This window comes from Marmota monax, unplaced genomic scaffold (assembly GCF_021218885.2).
Source record: "Marmota monax isolate L192 unplaced genomic scaffold, Marmota_monax_Labrador192_F-V1.1 WCK01_AAM20220418_F8-fsc00187, whole genome shotgun sequence".
Lineage (NCBI taxonomy): Eukaryota > Metazoa > Chordata > Mammalia > Rodentia > Sciuridae > Marmota > Marmota monax.
This window is the reverse complement of record NW_026694837.1, coordinates 1,061,481-1,073,628: the sequence shown is the minus strand read 5'-3', so window position 1 is coordinate 1,073,628 and position 12,148 is coordinate 1,061,481. Positions and strand designations below refer to the sequence as shown.

The following is a 12,148-nucleotide window of genomic DNA, read 5'->3' as shown; positions in this document are numbered from 1 at the left end:
TCTCTGTCCTCAAGAGCTCACTCTTCAGTTGGGAGTTAGACATGACCCAGGGTAATAGCGTTAGAAAACAGTGTGTGCAAGATTCAGTGGCGGCTTGCAGGCTGTGAGAATTAAAGAAGTGCAGGGGGTTTCTTTTACTACCTCTTGTTTTGGTTCATCCAGTTTCCACTTTCTCTGAAGACCCTAGGACCCTGATTGGGTTAAGAGAGACTCTTTTCCTTTTTCTTCATAGACTTTGTGGGGAGGGGCAAGATGTTTTTACTTTTAACATTGATTTTATTTTTATTTGAAATTCATAGGCATTTTATTAACATTTTCCCTATGTATATTAGGCTGTGAAAAATTGCTGCTGCTGCTGTTTTAATGAACAAGGATCTTGAAGCTCTCTTTATGACAACTCCATTTGTTTGCAAGCTGTCGGGCTGTGGCTAGAGGTGTAGGCAACAGCTTTGGAATGAAATGCATCTGTAGGAAGCCAGCAGATCCTAAGGGGATCAAACCCTTGACCTTGGTCTCATTCACATTATGCTCTGAGCAACTGAACTAATTGCTCACTATTTAGCAGATTAGATCAACATCAAGGCTAGAAAGAGTTGTTAATAGTATCCCCAAAATAGTAACTCTTATTGGGGCAACACTTAGGCATCAGAAGGATCTGGTTAAGTGTTTTTCATTTAGGCAAATATACTTCTAAGTTGGTAGAGAGGCAGGGAGAGAGGAAGAACAGGAGGGGAGAGAGAGAGGAGTATCTAACACTGCATGTCCTTTGTTGGAAGTCAAGAGTGGTCTATTTAGATATGGTTCTGTGTGGTGATGTTGAGTGAATGGCTCCCTTTCTCTGGATTTCAGCTTCTCTATTTGTCAAATGGGGATTGATTGTAGTTATCTAAGCAGTAAATTATGAGTTTAGACTTTGCCACGAGAATATCTCAACTAGCAGAAGGAGTTCATGGCTAATTTAGGAGTTCTAAGGGCATAGCAGAGTTTTGTTGAAGTCATTTTTATTTATCTAAAAATTCACCTCAGTGTTGAGTTTTCCTTCATATCATATTTACGTTTGTTGTTTAGTGGACTTTTTCTTCAGGGACAGGCACTGTGTTGATAAGGTTTCAGTAACTTCCATCAGACCCTAACACCCCCAAATGTAGATTCATGTTCTTTTGAAACTCTTAGAACCAAAAGATCTGTATTGACTTGGTACCTTTGACTTCTGAGCAGTTTACATGGTTCAGCTTAATGTGCTTAATGTGCTGGACATGGAAGAGGTACATGGATAACAGCAGGAAGAATACATTAGTGTTAAGTCATTCCTTGCTATTTTATTTACTCAGCAGATCTCAGTAGGAGTTATAAACTGGCTCTGGGGAGCTCTGAGGTTACCACGTACATTACTGGGATAGTTTGGGGGTTGCATTTATGAACTTAGATTGACGTAATAGCACTTTTGGAACTCTAGACTTTCATCTTGATGACTCTTTTGTTAAGTCAAATTAACATTTTTCTTTAATTGATTTAATATACAGTGGGTTTTTTTTTTTTTAAGCTCAGTTGTCATAATGGGGCTAGTGACACAAGGTATGAATAGTTAGGACACAGTGTCGAAATAACCAAAGGAAGATCTCAAGGAAACCATGAGTTTATCTCTAAAACAAGGATTGGAAATACAGATACATACCTACCTATTCAAGGAGAAAGATGTAGATGTTATTTGCTTTGGTAACAATGATGAAAAATAAACTGAAAACTAGAACGAGATTTATATTCTTTATTTTTAAGCTTAGGATTCCTCCCACCTCTTTACCATATGTTATTAAGTAAGGAATTACATCATACTACAGCAAATTGCTGATGTTTCTTCATAGAACACTTTGCAGTGTGTTTCAGAAACATTTCTTGGTAACATAAAATGACTAAGCAAATTCCAGGAAATTTTGTCATTTGTAAATTGTAAAAATTATTCTGTAATCCCTATACAGTTCACTTTAGTTCATTTTGTCAAGAAGGGTTAATTCTTAAGATATTACAGTCTAAAACGACTAAAGTGATTGGTCAAATACTGTAAACCTAGTGGAAATTTGTTGCATTGTTTTCTATAAACCACAACCAGAGCTCATTAATTGAAAAATGAATGTCAATTTGTGTTAGCTAGCATCCATAAACCAAGAAGTTTCAGTAGTTCTGGCATGTGATGGGTAATAAAAATATCAGCAGAATGTATCAGGTAAAAATAGAGAAGGTGGGGGTGGCAAATTCAAAAACATATTGGAGTTTACTAGCAGGGCCCCCATAAAGGGTTTTAATGAGGTTTTTGCATCAAAATAAATGAAACCACATGGAATTTTAATTATTACTGTAGTATATTTTAAGTACAAATGCTTATGAGAATCTTTTTTTTTTTTAACATTAACATGTCTATCTGTGTGAACTCTGCTTCCGTGGGGGTAAACATTGACGTTTTAAGTGCAACTGCTTTCCATTTTAAATTGCTTACATAATTCTGTTTTTTCTCATGTGCTCTAAGTATTGAACTTAATGCATGTAGAAGTGACCTGTCTATAACTATTAGCTCTGCTGACTCAAGTTCACCTAGATGCTCTGCAGTGAGAGTCTGCTAAGGAACAGCTGTGCTTCCACTTACTGCTGTAATATTTAGAATAGTGCATAAACATTGAGGGAGATCTCAATCTCATCTGTTAAATCTCATCTGCTCCCATTTCTGATTCTGTCATAATCACTGCTTCCACAGTTCAAAACTCAGAATTTCATTTTGGGGAGGGGTGAGGGAGAAGCAAGTTGAGTAGGGAGGGATTTGTGAAAACCCTAGAGTAGCTGCCTGGCTGCTTAGGTTTTGACTTGTCATCTTGAAAGCTTTTGCTTCTGGTGTCAGAAGCTGCTCACTTGCTTTTCACCCTTAGCAGATGGGCCTGTGGGTTCTGGGACGGGACTAGTGAGGGTGGGAATCTCTGTTTACTCCTCTCCTGAGGCTGTTGCTCCTCCTCTGTCTTGGAAGTCATGGTCATAGGACATTAGAGCTGGAAGGGAACTTAGAGCTCCTCCCCCTCATTTTACAGATGATGACACTGCCACTTCTGACTTCTGCCTCTGGCCTTCCACTCTCAGTAAGAAGAGCCAGGCAGGTGAGACTTTCAAACAATTGTGGGGCTGGGTAGGGCTGGGCTGGGCTGGGCTGTTTGACTGGTACTGTCTGATTTGTGAGAAAAAGTTTTGTTAACTATATGTTGCTTTTATAAGTCACTTTTTATTATAAATGCACATCGTGATACTTACTACTAGCATTTTATGAAGATTATAAGCAATGTGCATTTTAACAAAAATGAAAAACCCTCAATCAGTACCTTTAAAGATAAATATTAGGATTATTCCTTTAAAAGACATTATAATATCCAAGAACAAAGGCAGAATAAAAAATGTGACTGAAGGAATAACCTATTCACTTAAGGTCTTAGAGAATTGCCAAGTATTTTCCCTTTATAGCTAAAAGATAAAAGGAAAAGCAAATATATGAGACCTAAATCATTAGAAGATTTTAGAAGGGATCAAAATCTTAAGAACACTGGTGTTAGGAAAGGGCTCATCCCAGTTCTGTCAATTCTAGAAAATTATAATTAACTCAATCTTTAGATATCACAACTATGTGTTTTTAGGCATTTCAGAAAACAAATTTCTACATGTGTTCATTTATAACTATGGTTGAGCACCAGAAATAGCTGTTAAAGAGGCATATTGGTAACGTGAGAAGTTGAAGGACTTCACATTTTAGGAGAAGTGTCATAGCCTGTAGGTCACTGCATCAAACTGACCTAAAGGTAATCCTGTAGGACTTGGTGCCGGGGGCCTGGTAGTTGGGTGGGGAGGTGTTCTGCTCTTAATCTACCTGGGCAATGAGCCTTTTGCAGAAGCTGTTGCATGCTCCTGGCCTAAATCAGGTCCTGTGTCTCCCATGGAGACTTGAAATGCAGTGCTAAGCCTCCCTGTCCTCCCTCCTTACATACTTTCAAAACCTAATTTAGCTTATGACCCTAGGGAGATTTTCTAAGGACTAGACTCTCCCTTTTGCCCCCAGAAAAGCAAGATCGTTTCAGATTACATTGAAAGCTGGTTTGGTTCCACTGTAACTCAGATGAAGATTGTAACAAGATTTTAAATTCTTTTAAGGGTTTGAAGGAAGTGGTAGGAACATGTTAGGGTATCTTTCATGTCCCTTCATTGAAGAAGGAGTACTGCCAAGAGAACCAATAATAGAACTAATCATTTTAGAATTTCTTTACATTGGGTTAAAAACAAATTTGCTTGACTTAGTAAAAGTTTCACTTCAAATATTTGAAGTGCAAGAAGAAACAAAAAGAGGGAAAAAAATCAATGAGGATTTGGTCTTAAAATCTGGTGAGTGAACCTATCTAATCAGTGTTGGGTTGGCTTACACATATGACCTAGCACACATTTGGATTTTTGAAGTCCTTTGGGATTCTCTGGGGGTGAAGAGCTTAAGGATCAATGCCGTTAACTATAAAAGTGGAAAAAAGACTGTAAAGTGACTGGTGCATTTGAAAGTCTTGTTTGTGACTTGCTGTTCCTTTTTGAGAAGGCTAAAGTTTTCTTTTTTTTTTCTTGTAAAAATTCTATCATTTTAATTGATATTTACAGATTTTTCCCCCCATCTTCTGTTGTAATTTTTAGGTGCTTCAGAACTGGGCCCTTTTTCAGACCCCAGGCAGTTCCCAAGCATTTCATCCCTCACTGAGAGCCGCTTCTCCAACCCACGAATGCACTATCCAGCCACCTTTACTTACACCCCGCCAGTCACCTCAGGCATGTCCCTCGGTATGTCTGCCACCACTCACTACCATACCTACCTGCCACCACCCTACCCCGGCTCTTCCCAAAGCCAGAGTGGACCTTTCCAGACCAGCAGCACTCCATATCTCTACTATGGCACTTCATCAGGATCCTATCAGTTCCCCATGGTGCCGGGGGGAGACCGGTCTCCTTCCAGAATGCTTCCGCCATGCACCACCACCTCGAATGGCAGCACGCTATTAAATCCAAATTTGCCTAACCAGAATGATGGTGTTGACGCTGATGGAAGCCACAGCAGTTCCCCAACTGTTTTGAATTCTAGTGGCAGAATGGATGAATCTGTTTGGCGACCATATTGAAATTCCTCAGGAGTGGCCCAGTGACATCTGGGGGGCCACATCCCACATGTGTCAATATATACATATATAAAGAGAGTGCATATATATGTATATCGATTAGCTACAAAGTGCCTATTTTCTAGAAGATTTTTCATTCACTCTGTCATGATCTTGCAACCATAAGAGGGTAGATATTAAAAAACAGAGGCCCAAGAGAGACAATTATAATTGGTTTTCAGATTGTTTACTACTTAAGATGTATTTTTTACAAAGGAACAATCAAGGAACAGGTATTTTTGTTGTTGTTTGGTCTCTTATTATAAATAACCTGTTCATAGGCCAGTTGAGAGAGGTGGACTCCAGACTCAGGAGGAAGAAGAGCAAAGCTGCTTCCTCTCTGTGTTTTGAAACCACACACTTCATGGTTGCAGCTGTGTGTGGACCAGTGTATCGGCAGGCCAGCTTACAAAGCCAGTCTTGGTGCACATTAAGGGACAAGAGATAGATGGATGCTTCCCTTACGGTACCATCCATTCAGAGTAACTATTCCAAACTTTGCTTTCAGACTTGCTGCAGGCACTCATTTGAACTGTTTAGTTCAGTTTTCCCCCCCCTATTCTAAGTGACTTAAAAAATACTCCCCCCGTTCCCATTGAACCAAAAAGAAATCCCACCCCTAGATCCCTCTCTCCTTTTATGCAAAACTGAAAATGGCAATACCTTATTATAGCCATAATGGTATAGATAGTGTTTGCGTTTGGCTGTGTGTTATTTGTTTTCTTTTTTTTTTAAATTATGAATATGTGTAAAATCTGAGGTAACTTGTTAACGTGAATGGTCATATAACTTTAAAGATATATTTATAATTATTTAATGACATTTGGACCTTTGAAACATTTCTTAGCATATTGATATGTTGACTTCGGTCTCTAAAAGTGCTCTTTATTAAGTAACAAATTTCTTCAGTGGGCTAGAGCCATATCTGAAATATTGCTAAGCAATTTCAGTTCATCCAGGCACAATGTGATTTTTAAAAATACTTCCATCTCCAAATATTTTAGATGTAGCTTGTCTTGTAATGTATGAAGGAAATTTTTGTTTAGTTCTTTCAAATCTTCGATTGCCTCTAACACAGCTTTGCCTTTTAAAGCAATAATTAGGAATTTACAAAACTACCCTTTGCCCTTTATCACGTGTGTTGCCCTTTATCAGCATGAAATGCTGGAGTTACGTGGTTTCCTAATTTCTTTCAGATAATTATGACTCTTGTCATATTAAAAAGACAAGCACAAGTGAGTCATTGAACTGCAGAAAAATGTTTTGTGGTTTTATAGTTAAGCAAAACTTTAAATCGCCAGGTTTCTTAATGAAGACATAGTCATCTTAAAGCCACTCATGTGGATAAAGGATCAGTGATAATACACATACTACAGGAAAGTAAAATTACACAGTGGATTCTTAACCAGCCTTATTGAACAGTAAATCAGGGGAACCTAATCTGCTTTACCAAGGCCCCTCTGGCAGCTTTCCAAATAATTTGCATTTAAAGGAACAGAATGTAGTCATTGACCTAGGGGAGCTAGTCATCCGAGTTCCAAGTTCTAGCAGGTAGCTGATGTGAGAAAACCTAGAGCTGTGGGGACCTACATAACCACTTTTGACATTTATATTTCTCACACAGAAGGGCCAAGAGCAGGCTGAGTGTGTGGATTGGTGTCTATCACCATGTACAAATTTGAGCTAGAGCTCTTTTGAGGATGTACTTTGACCACTCCTGGCACCCATGTGGCCAGCTCCCACGAGTGAATCCTCAATCCAAGTCAGTATCATTTAATGACATCACCAGGCAAATCCCCAATCTCTCACCCTCACATCAGGGCACTTTCATCTGAATCCCATGATTTTCTAAATAGAACTCTGCAGAAATTTGCCTTTGGTCCCCAGTCGCCCCCTTGCGCTCTAGTCCTTCTCAAGGCCACAAACAACGCAGGACAGCCATGGGGCAGGCAGACCTATGTTTGCTTCCTGGAGAGTCTCCCTTAGAATTCATCCTAATTCCTAATACAAATTAAGGGGAAACAAACAAACAACCCCTACCCCGAACACTTTGCCTTCTAAAGGTTGTATACCAAGTATGCTTAGCTATATAAGCCACTTTTCTATCACTTAAGATGGAAGTAGTAATTGATACTATTTATTGTTTGTGTGTGGTAGCTTGAAGCACACCACTGTCCATTTATTTGTAAGTATAAAATATGTGTTTGTTTCAGCAGCACTTAAAAAAGCCAGTGTCTGGTTACACATTTCAATTTTTAATTAATTGACATAAAAATGTTACCATCAGTGCCCGCTGCACCCTATTTAATAAAAGGTACTATATTTGTACATTATTTTTTAATGTTAAAAGGGCTTTTTTAAGTTTACAGTACACATAGTAAGTGACCATAGGGATGCTTTAATGTTGAAGTGTTATGATAGTGGCTGCAGGCAGCAACCCAGAAACACTTTAAGTTTTTTTCCTTGGGAAAAATTCAAGCACTTCTCTCCACCCTCACTCTGACCGCCCCCAATAAGCATAATTCATGTTGTTTTAGAACAAATTCTGTCTTTTTTGGCTTGGGGGCTAAAATTCATTCATTCATACCCCTATCCCCCATCCCTTCCCCTGAACCCTTACTTTGCACTGGGTCATGTGTATGATTTGTGATTTTGAGACCAAAGCACTCTTCCTCCTACTATGGAACCATGTACCAAGTCAGCATTCTGCTTCCTTGGGATTAAAATCACATTCTTTATGTAGCACAAACATTGCTGGAATTCACAGTGTGACCAACACAGCCATAGTTTTTTTTTTTTTTTTTTTTATCTGTTCAAGTTGTCTCACAAATTTTAACCTATGTCTGAGTTCCAGAACAGGTGCCACAGCTTTGCTTTTGGATTAATTGAAGTGACATCCAGGCTGGAACTGAGTCTTAGCAGGTTAACTTGTTTGGTCTCTACACTGTCTCATTCCCTGCCCCTTACCCCCTACCCCTCACTCCCAGAGCCCTTTTAAAATAAGCAGAGAAATAAATCCACATCATTAGAGACTATCCACTGTAAATTCAGAAAGGAGGAGATATGTGTGATGACTTAAAGGGCTCCCTTCATACTGAGGAAAGGGCCCCCAGAATCGAGGCTAACCGTGAAAACACAGCATTAGCAAAATTAATCATCATACTTATGATATTTGAAAGAACAATAAACTAAATAAAAGATGACTCTTCCAACTTGAATTTGTTGTTCTTAAAAGATAATGCATTTTAAAAATACTTTTCTATGTGAGAATTTTTTAGTTGTCTGTTTATTTCATGTTTACAAATAATTGTTTGCTTTTTAATGCAGTACTTTAAAATATATCAGCCAAAACCATAACTTACAGTAATTTCTTAGGTATTCTGAATAAAATTCCATTTTTTTGGATATGTTTTACCATTTTTAGATTTCTGTGGAACAAAAATATTTGTAGCATTTTGTGTAAATACAAGCTTTTCATTTTTATTTTTTTTTTCCAATTGCTATTGCCCAAGATTTGCTTTCCATGCACATATTGTACAAATTCTGCTTTGTGCCACAGGTCATGATTGTGGATGAGTTTACTCTTAAATTCAAAGGGACTATTTGTATTGTATGTTGCAACTGTAAATTGAATTATTTGGCATTTTTCTCATGATTGTAATATTAATTTGAAGTTTGAATTTAATTTTCAATAAAATGGCTTTTTTGGTTTTGTTATGTGTGTACATTGGATCTTTTCTCATCCGCGTTTTCTTCAGTCTGATGCCTACTCTGCCTGTACCTGGGCACTTATTGGTCTCAGGGCTGGCAAGGGCTGGGTAAGATCAGAGATCAAATGTTACTGGTGAGAGGAAAAAATCTTGGTAAGCACTATGCTTTTGTTTGTCCTATGCTTGGAGAGGGGTGAACACAGAATCTAGCAGTGAACTTGTGTCCTTAACCTGTCAGAAGAAAAGTAGTGCTTGCTCTGTCCTTGGGTAAAGCTGTATTCCACCCATGGGACCAGTCATGGCATATAAATGGCAGCCTTGATGGTTTCAGTCTCCTAATCTCTGGGAACATGAATAGGGCCCAGTAAGTGAATCCCTGGCTGTAGTCAGGGCTCAAGTAGCCTAGATATAGAGAATATTCTATTTTCCTTCCTATCTCTTTTGAGTTCTTAAAAATGAAGTCAGCCAAAGCCCAAGGATAAGAAAAAAATGGACCGTGGTCTAGAGAGCTCTAGCCTCAGAAAATTTCTACTAGTGAACAAAACTGTAGATTGGAAAATTTTAATTTCTTGGCCACTGTTTATTTTTGGTAAGTCTCTCCCCTATGATAAGGTTGAGGGCCTGGGATAGGGGGGGTTTCTTGCTTCATGACCTATGCTTTTTATATATTTTGGCTTACCATAGTTCTAAAAGAGGGACCCAGGAAACCATGTTATGGAAAAGTGTGGTCACTCGCCAAGCTGGCTCACATCATACTGAGAGTTAGGTGCCTCCGTTAGGAAAATGTGTTCAGTCTTAACCCTTCCCTGTTTTCTGAGAAGTCTGGTTTCTAATAGGAATCTCCTAGAAGCACTTGGATAAGCTCAGGCCAGGGAGTCTGTTTGCGACTTTTTGAATATGTATATTTACTTATTTATTGAGATTAAACATCTGTGTGACTTTAAAGGTCATCCACAAGGGAGGTGGCATGGGCATTTCTTCAGTTTTGTGCAGCATCAAGGTATACAGCACATCACTTTTCTGTCTCAGTTTCTTGGCTTATGGAAAGGTATTGGGCTAGACCTTGGCACTATTGACCTTTCAGCCTGGATAGTTATTTGTTGTGTGTTCCAGGGGTGCTGTCCTGAGCATTGTAGGACGTTTAGCAGCATCCCTGGCCTCTACCTACTAGATTCTAGTATCACCTCCAGGCACAGCAATCCAAAGTATCTCCAGACATTGCCAAATGTCCCTGGGTGAGGGTGGGGGAGGCCAAAAATCTCCATTGATGGGGGACAGTTGGATTATAGGTTCTGTCTGAATTCTTAGGTCAAACTTTATTGCCAGAGCTATATGAGAATACCTTGCTTATTAAAAAGTGGTCACCAGGCAGAAGACTGAGAGGCTTTTCAATAATAGATGTTCATGGACCTTTTCTTTTCCTTTACCTGATGGATCCTTAGGTTTGGATGCAAGTGAGGGTGCTTCTGGCTTTTCCTCTGTGCTTCTTCCTCCTGTCTGCATCTTGATCTGTAACAGTCAGTGAATAGCACAGCTGTGGGGCTTTGCTAGGCCTAAACTGGTTGGCCAGATTTATCACGGCTTCTCTGTTCTCACTGAAAGGATAGGCAGAAGAAGAAAGCAGTTTCTTCAGTGTTTTTGACTCCTCATGTCCCAAATATTTAATCATAAGATATTTCTGTGAGAGTGAGTATTTCCTGTTAACTCAAACCCGCTTGAGTCTGGCCCAATAAACACCTTAGCTCTCTGTTACAGAGTTTATTTGGCTGGGAAATGGGTATTACCATGTAAACAGGAAGCCCCCTGAAGTTATTATCTACAGATGTGGTTGAAGAGCCACATGTTTATATTTATGGGATGTGAAAACATTCTGAAAGGCAAAGGAGGATGTTGAGGAAGCCCTCATTCACAGTCAGTGAGAACAGGTCTTACAGACTGTCATGAGTTGGTTTTTTTATGCCCTCTGGAAATGGGTGGTAAATAATAATGACACAGCTAAGAACCACTGCAAAAATGGAGAGACCGAGTCATTTGATTTAATGAACTACATTCTTTTAAACTGTAAGCAATCCAATCAATTGGCCTCTCTGTCCCAACTACTTGAAAATCAGTTTAGAGATCCTTCCAAGGAAACAATTGGTTTAGGGGCATCTGAAAAGGTAGAAGGCTTACGATAACGCTGTTGCAGTCTAAATTTTTCTAGGGAGGTAGAGGACAAAGAGTGATTGCTGCAGTTTTGGTGAGTACGGGTCAGCTTACCTGTGAAATTGCAGGCACACTCTTACATTTGCTCCCAGAGACAATTTTAAGAGGCAGAGTTGTCCCAGCACTAATGACATGACTTTGTGGCTGATAAGATGGCCCTCTTGCACCCTATGACTACGTACCCCAGATATGCTCCAAATAATTCCCCAACCATTTCTCTGCTTGTCTTCCATGGATTATCTCCTTGACCTTGGAAAAGGTGCTTAATAAAGACCAAATAGGAACAAATACATGGAAAGCTGATCCTCTATATTTAGGTTATGGGCTCTGAATAAAGGCAAAGTAATCTTCCCTCCTGCCAACCCTTCCCATGCATCCTGGTAAATCTCCGCGTGACTTCCCAGGGGCGTTTCAGCAGTAGCTATTCAATTTGGAGGTCTTGGAAATGTGATTTTTAAAAGCTATGAATTGAAATTTAGCAAAGAAAAGGATCCACTGAAGATACAAAGAGTAATATGCCAAGGTGTGTGTGTGAGTGTGTGTGTGTGTGTGTGCAGGTGTGTATGTATGCATGCTCACCTGAAGGGAGAGACCAGGGTATGAGGAGGAAGAATGGAAAGGGAGATGAGGCTCACTGTCCCCATAAACTCACTTCTTGGCACAGCATTGATTTGTATTAGCTGTTTGTTTGTTATTCCTGCAATTGCTACAACAACAACAAAAACAACAACAAAAAACACCACCTTCACTCCACAAGTGGTAAAGAAGTTACTTATTCTTGTTCTGATCAGTTATTAGGAAAAGGGATCCTGGACGGTCCTTGAGATGTCGGTTAAGGGAACATGGTGGAAGCTGACATTTAAGAGGCTATTATTCATTTTTGTAAAGCTGTTATTCAAAAGGTTCTTTTGACTCAACCCAGTCCTGCTATTCAGATATGCTCAGCCAGTCAGAAAGCAGGGGGGGTCAAGTTTCTGGAAACTCACTTAACTTTTACTAAAATGTATTTCATTTTCTTAC

The 12,148-nt window shown here is 39.3% G+C and overlaps 1 protein-coding gene across 6 annotated transcripts in view; it reads left to right on the top strand.

Annotated features, from left to right (window-relative positions):
- Runx2 (RUNX family transcription factor 2) overlaps window positions 1-12,148 on the top strand; it is a 236,039-nt gene that overhangs the window by 114,994 nt on the left and 108,897 nt on the right. For 2 of the 6 annotated variants that reach the window (XM_046426143.1, XM_046426140.1), the window contains 2 exons: window positions 3,072-3,137; window positions 4,699-8,930. The exons of 2 other annotated variants lie outside the window; for them this stretch is intronic. In XM_046426143.1, coding sequence (XP_046282099.1) covers window positions 3,072-3,137; window positions 4,699-5,177 — 545 coding nt within the window. In that variant the 3' untranslated portion in view covers window positions 5,178-8,930. Of the gene's footprint in view, window positions 1-3,071; window positions 3,138-4,698; window positions 8,931-12,148 lie in introns of those variants that run through there. 2 more of the 6 variants (XM_046426144.1, XM_046426141.1) reach the window with 1 other exon arrangement.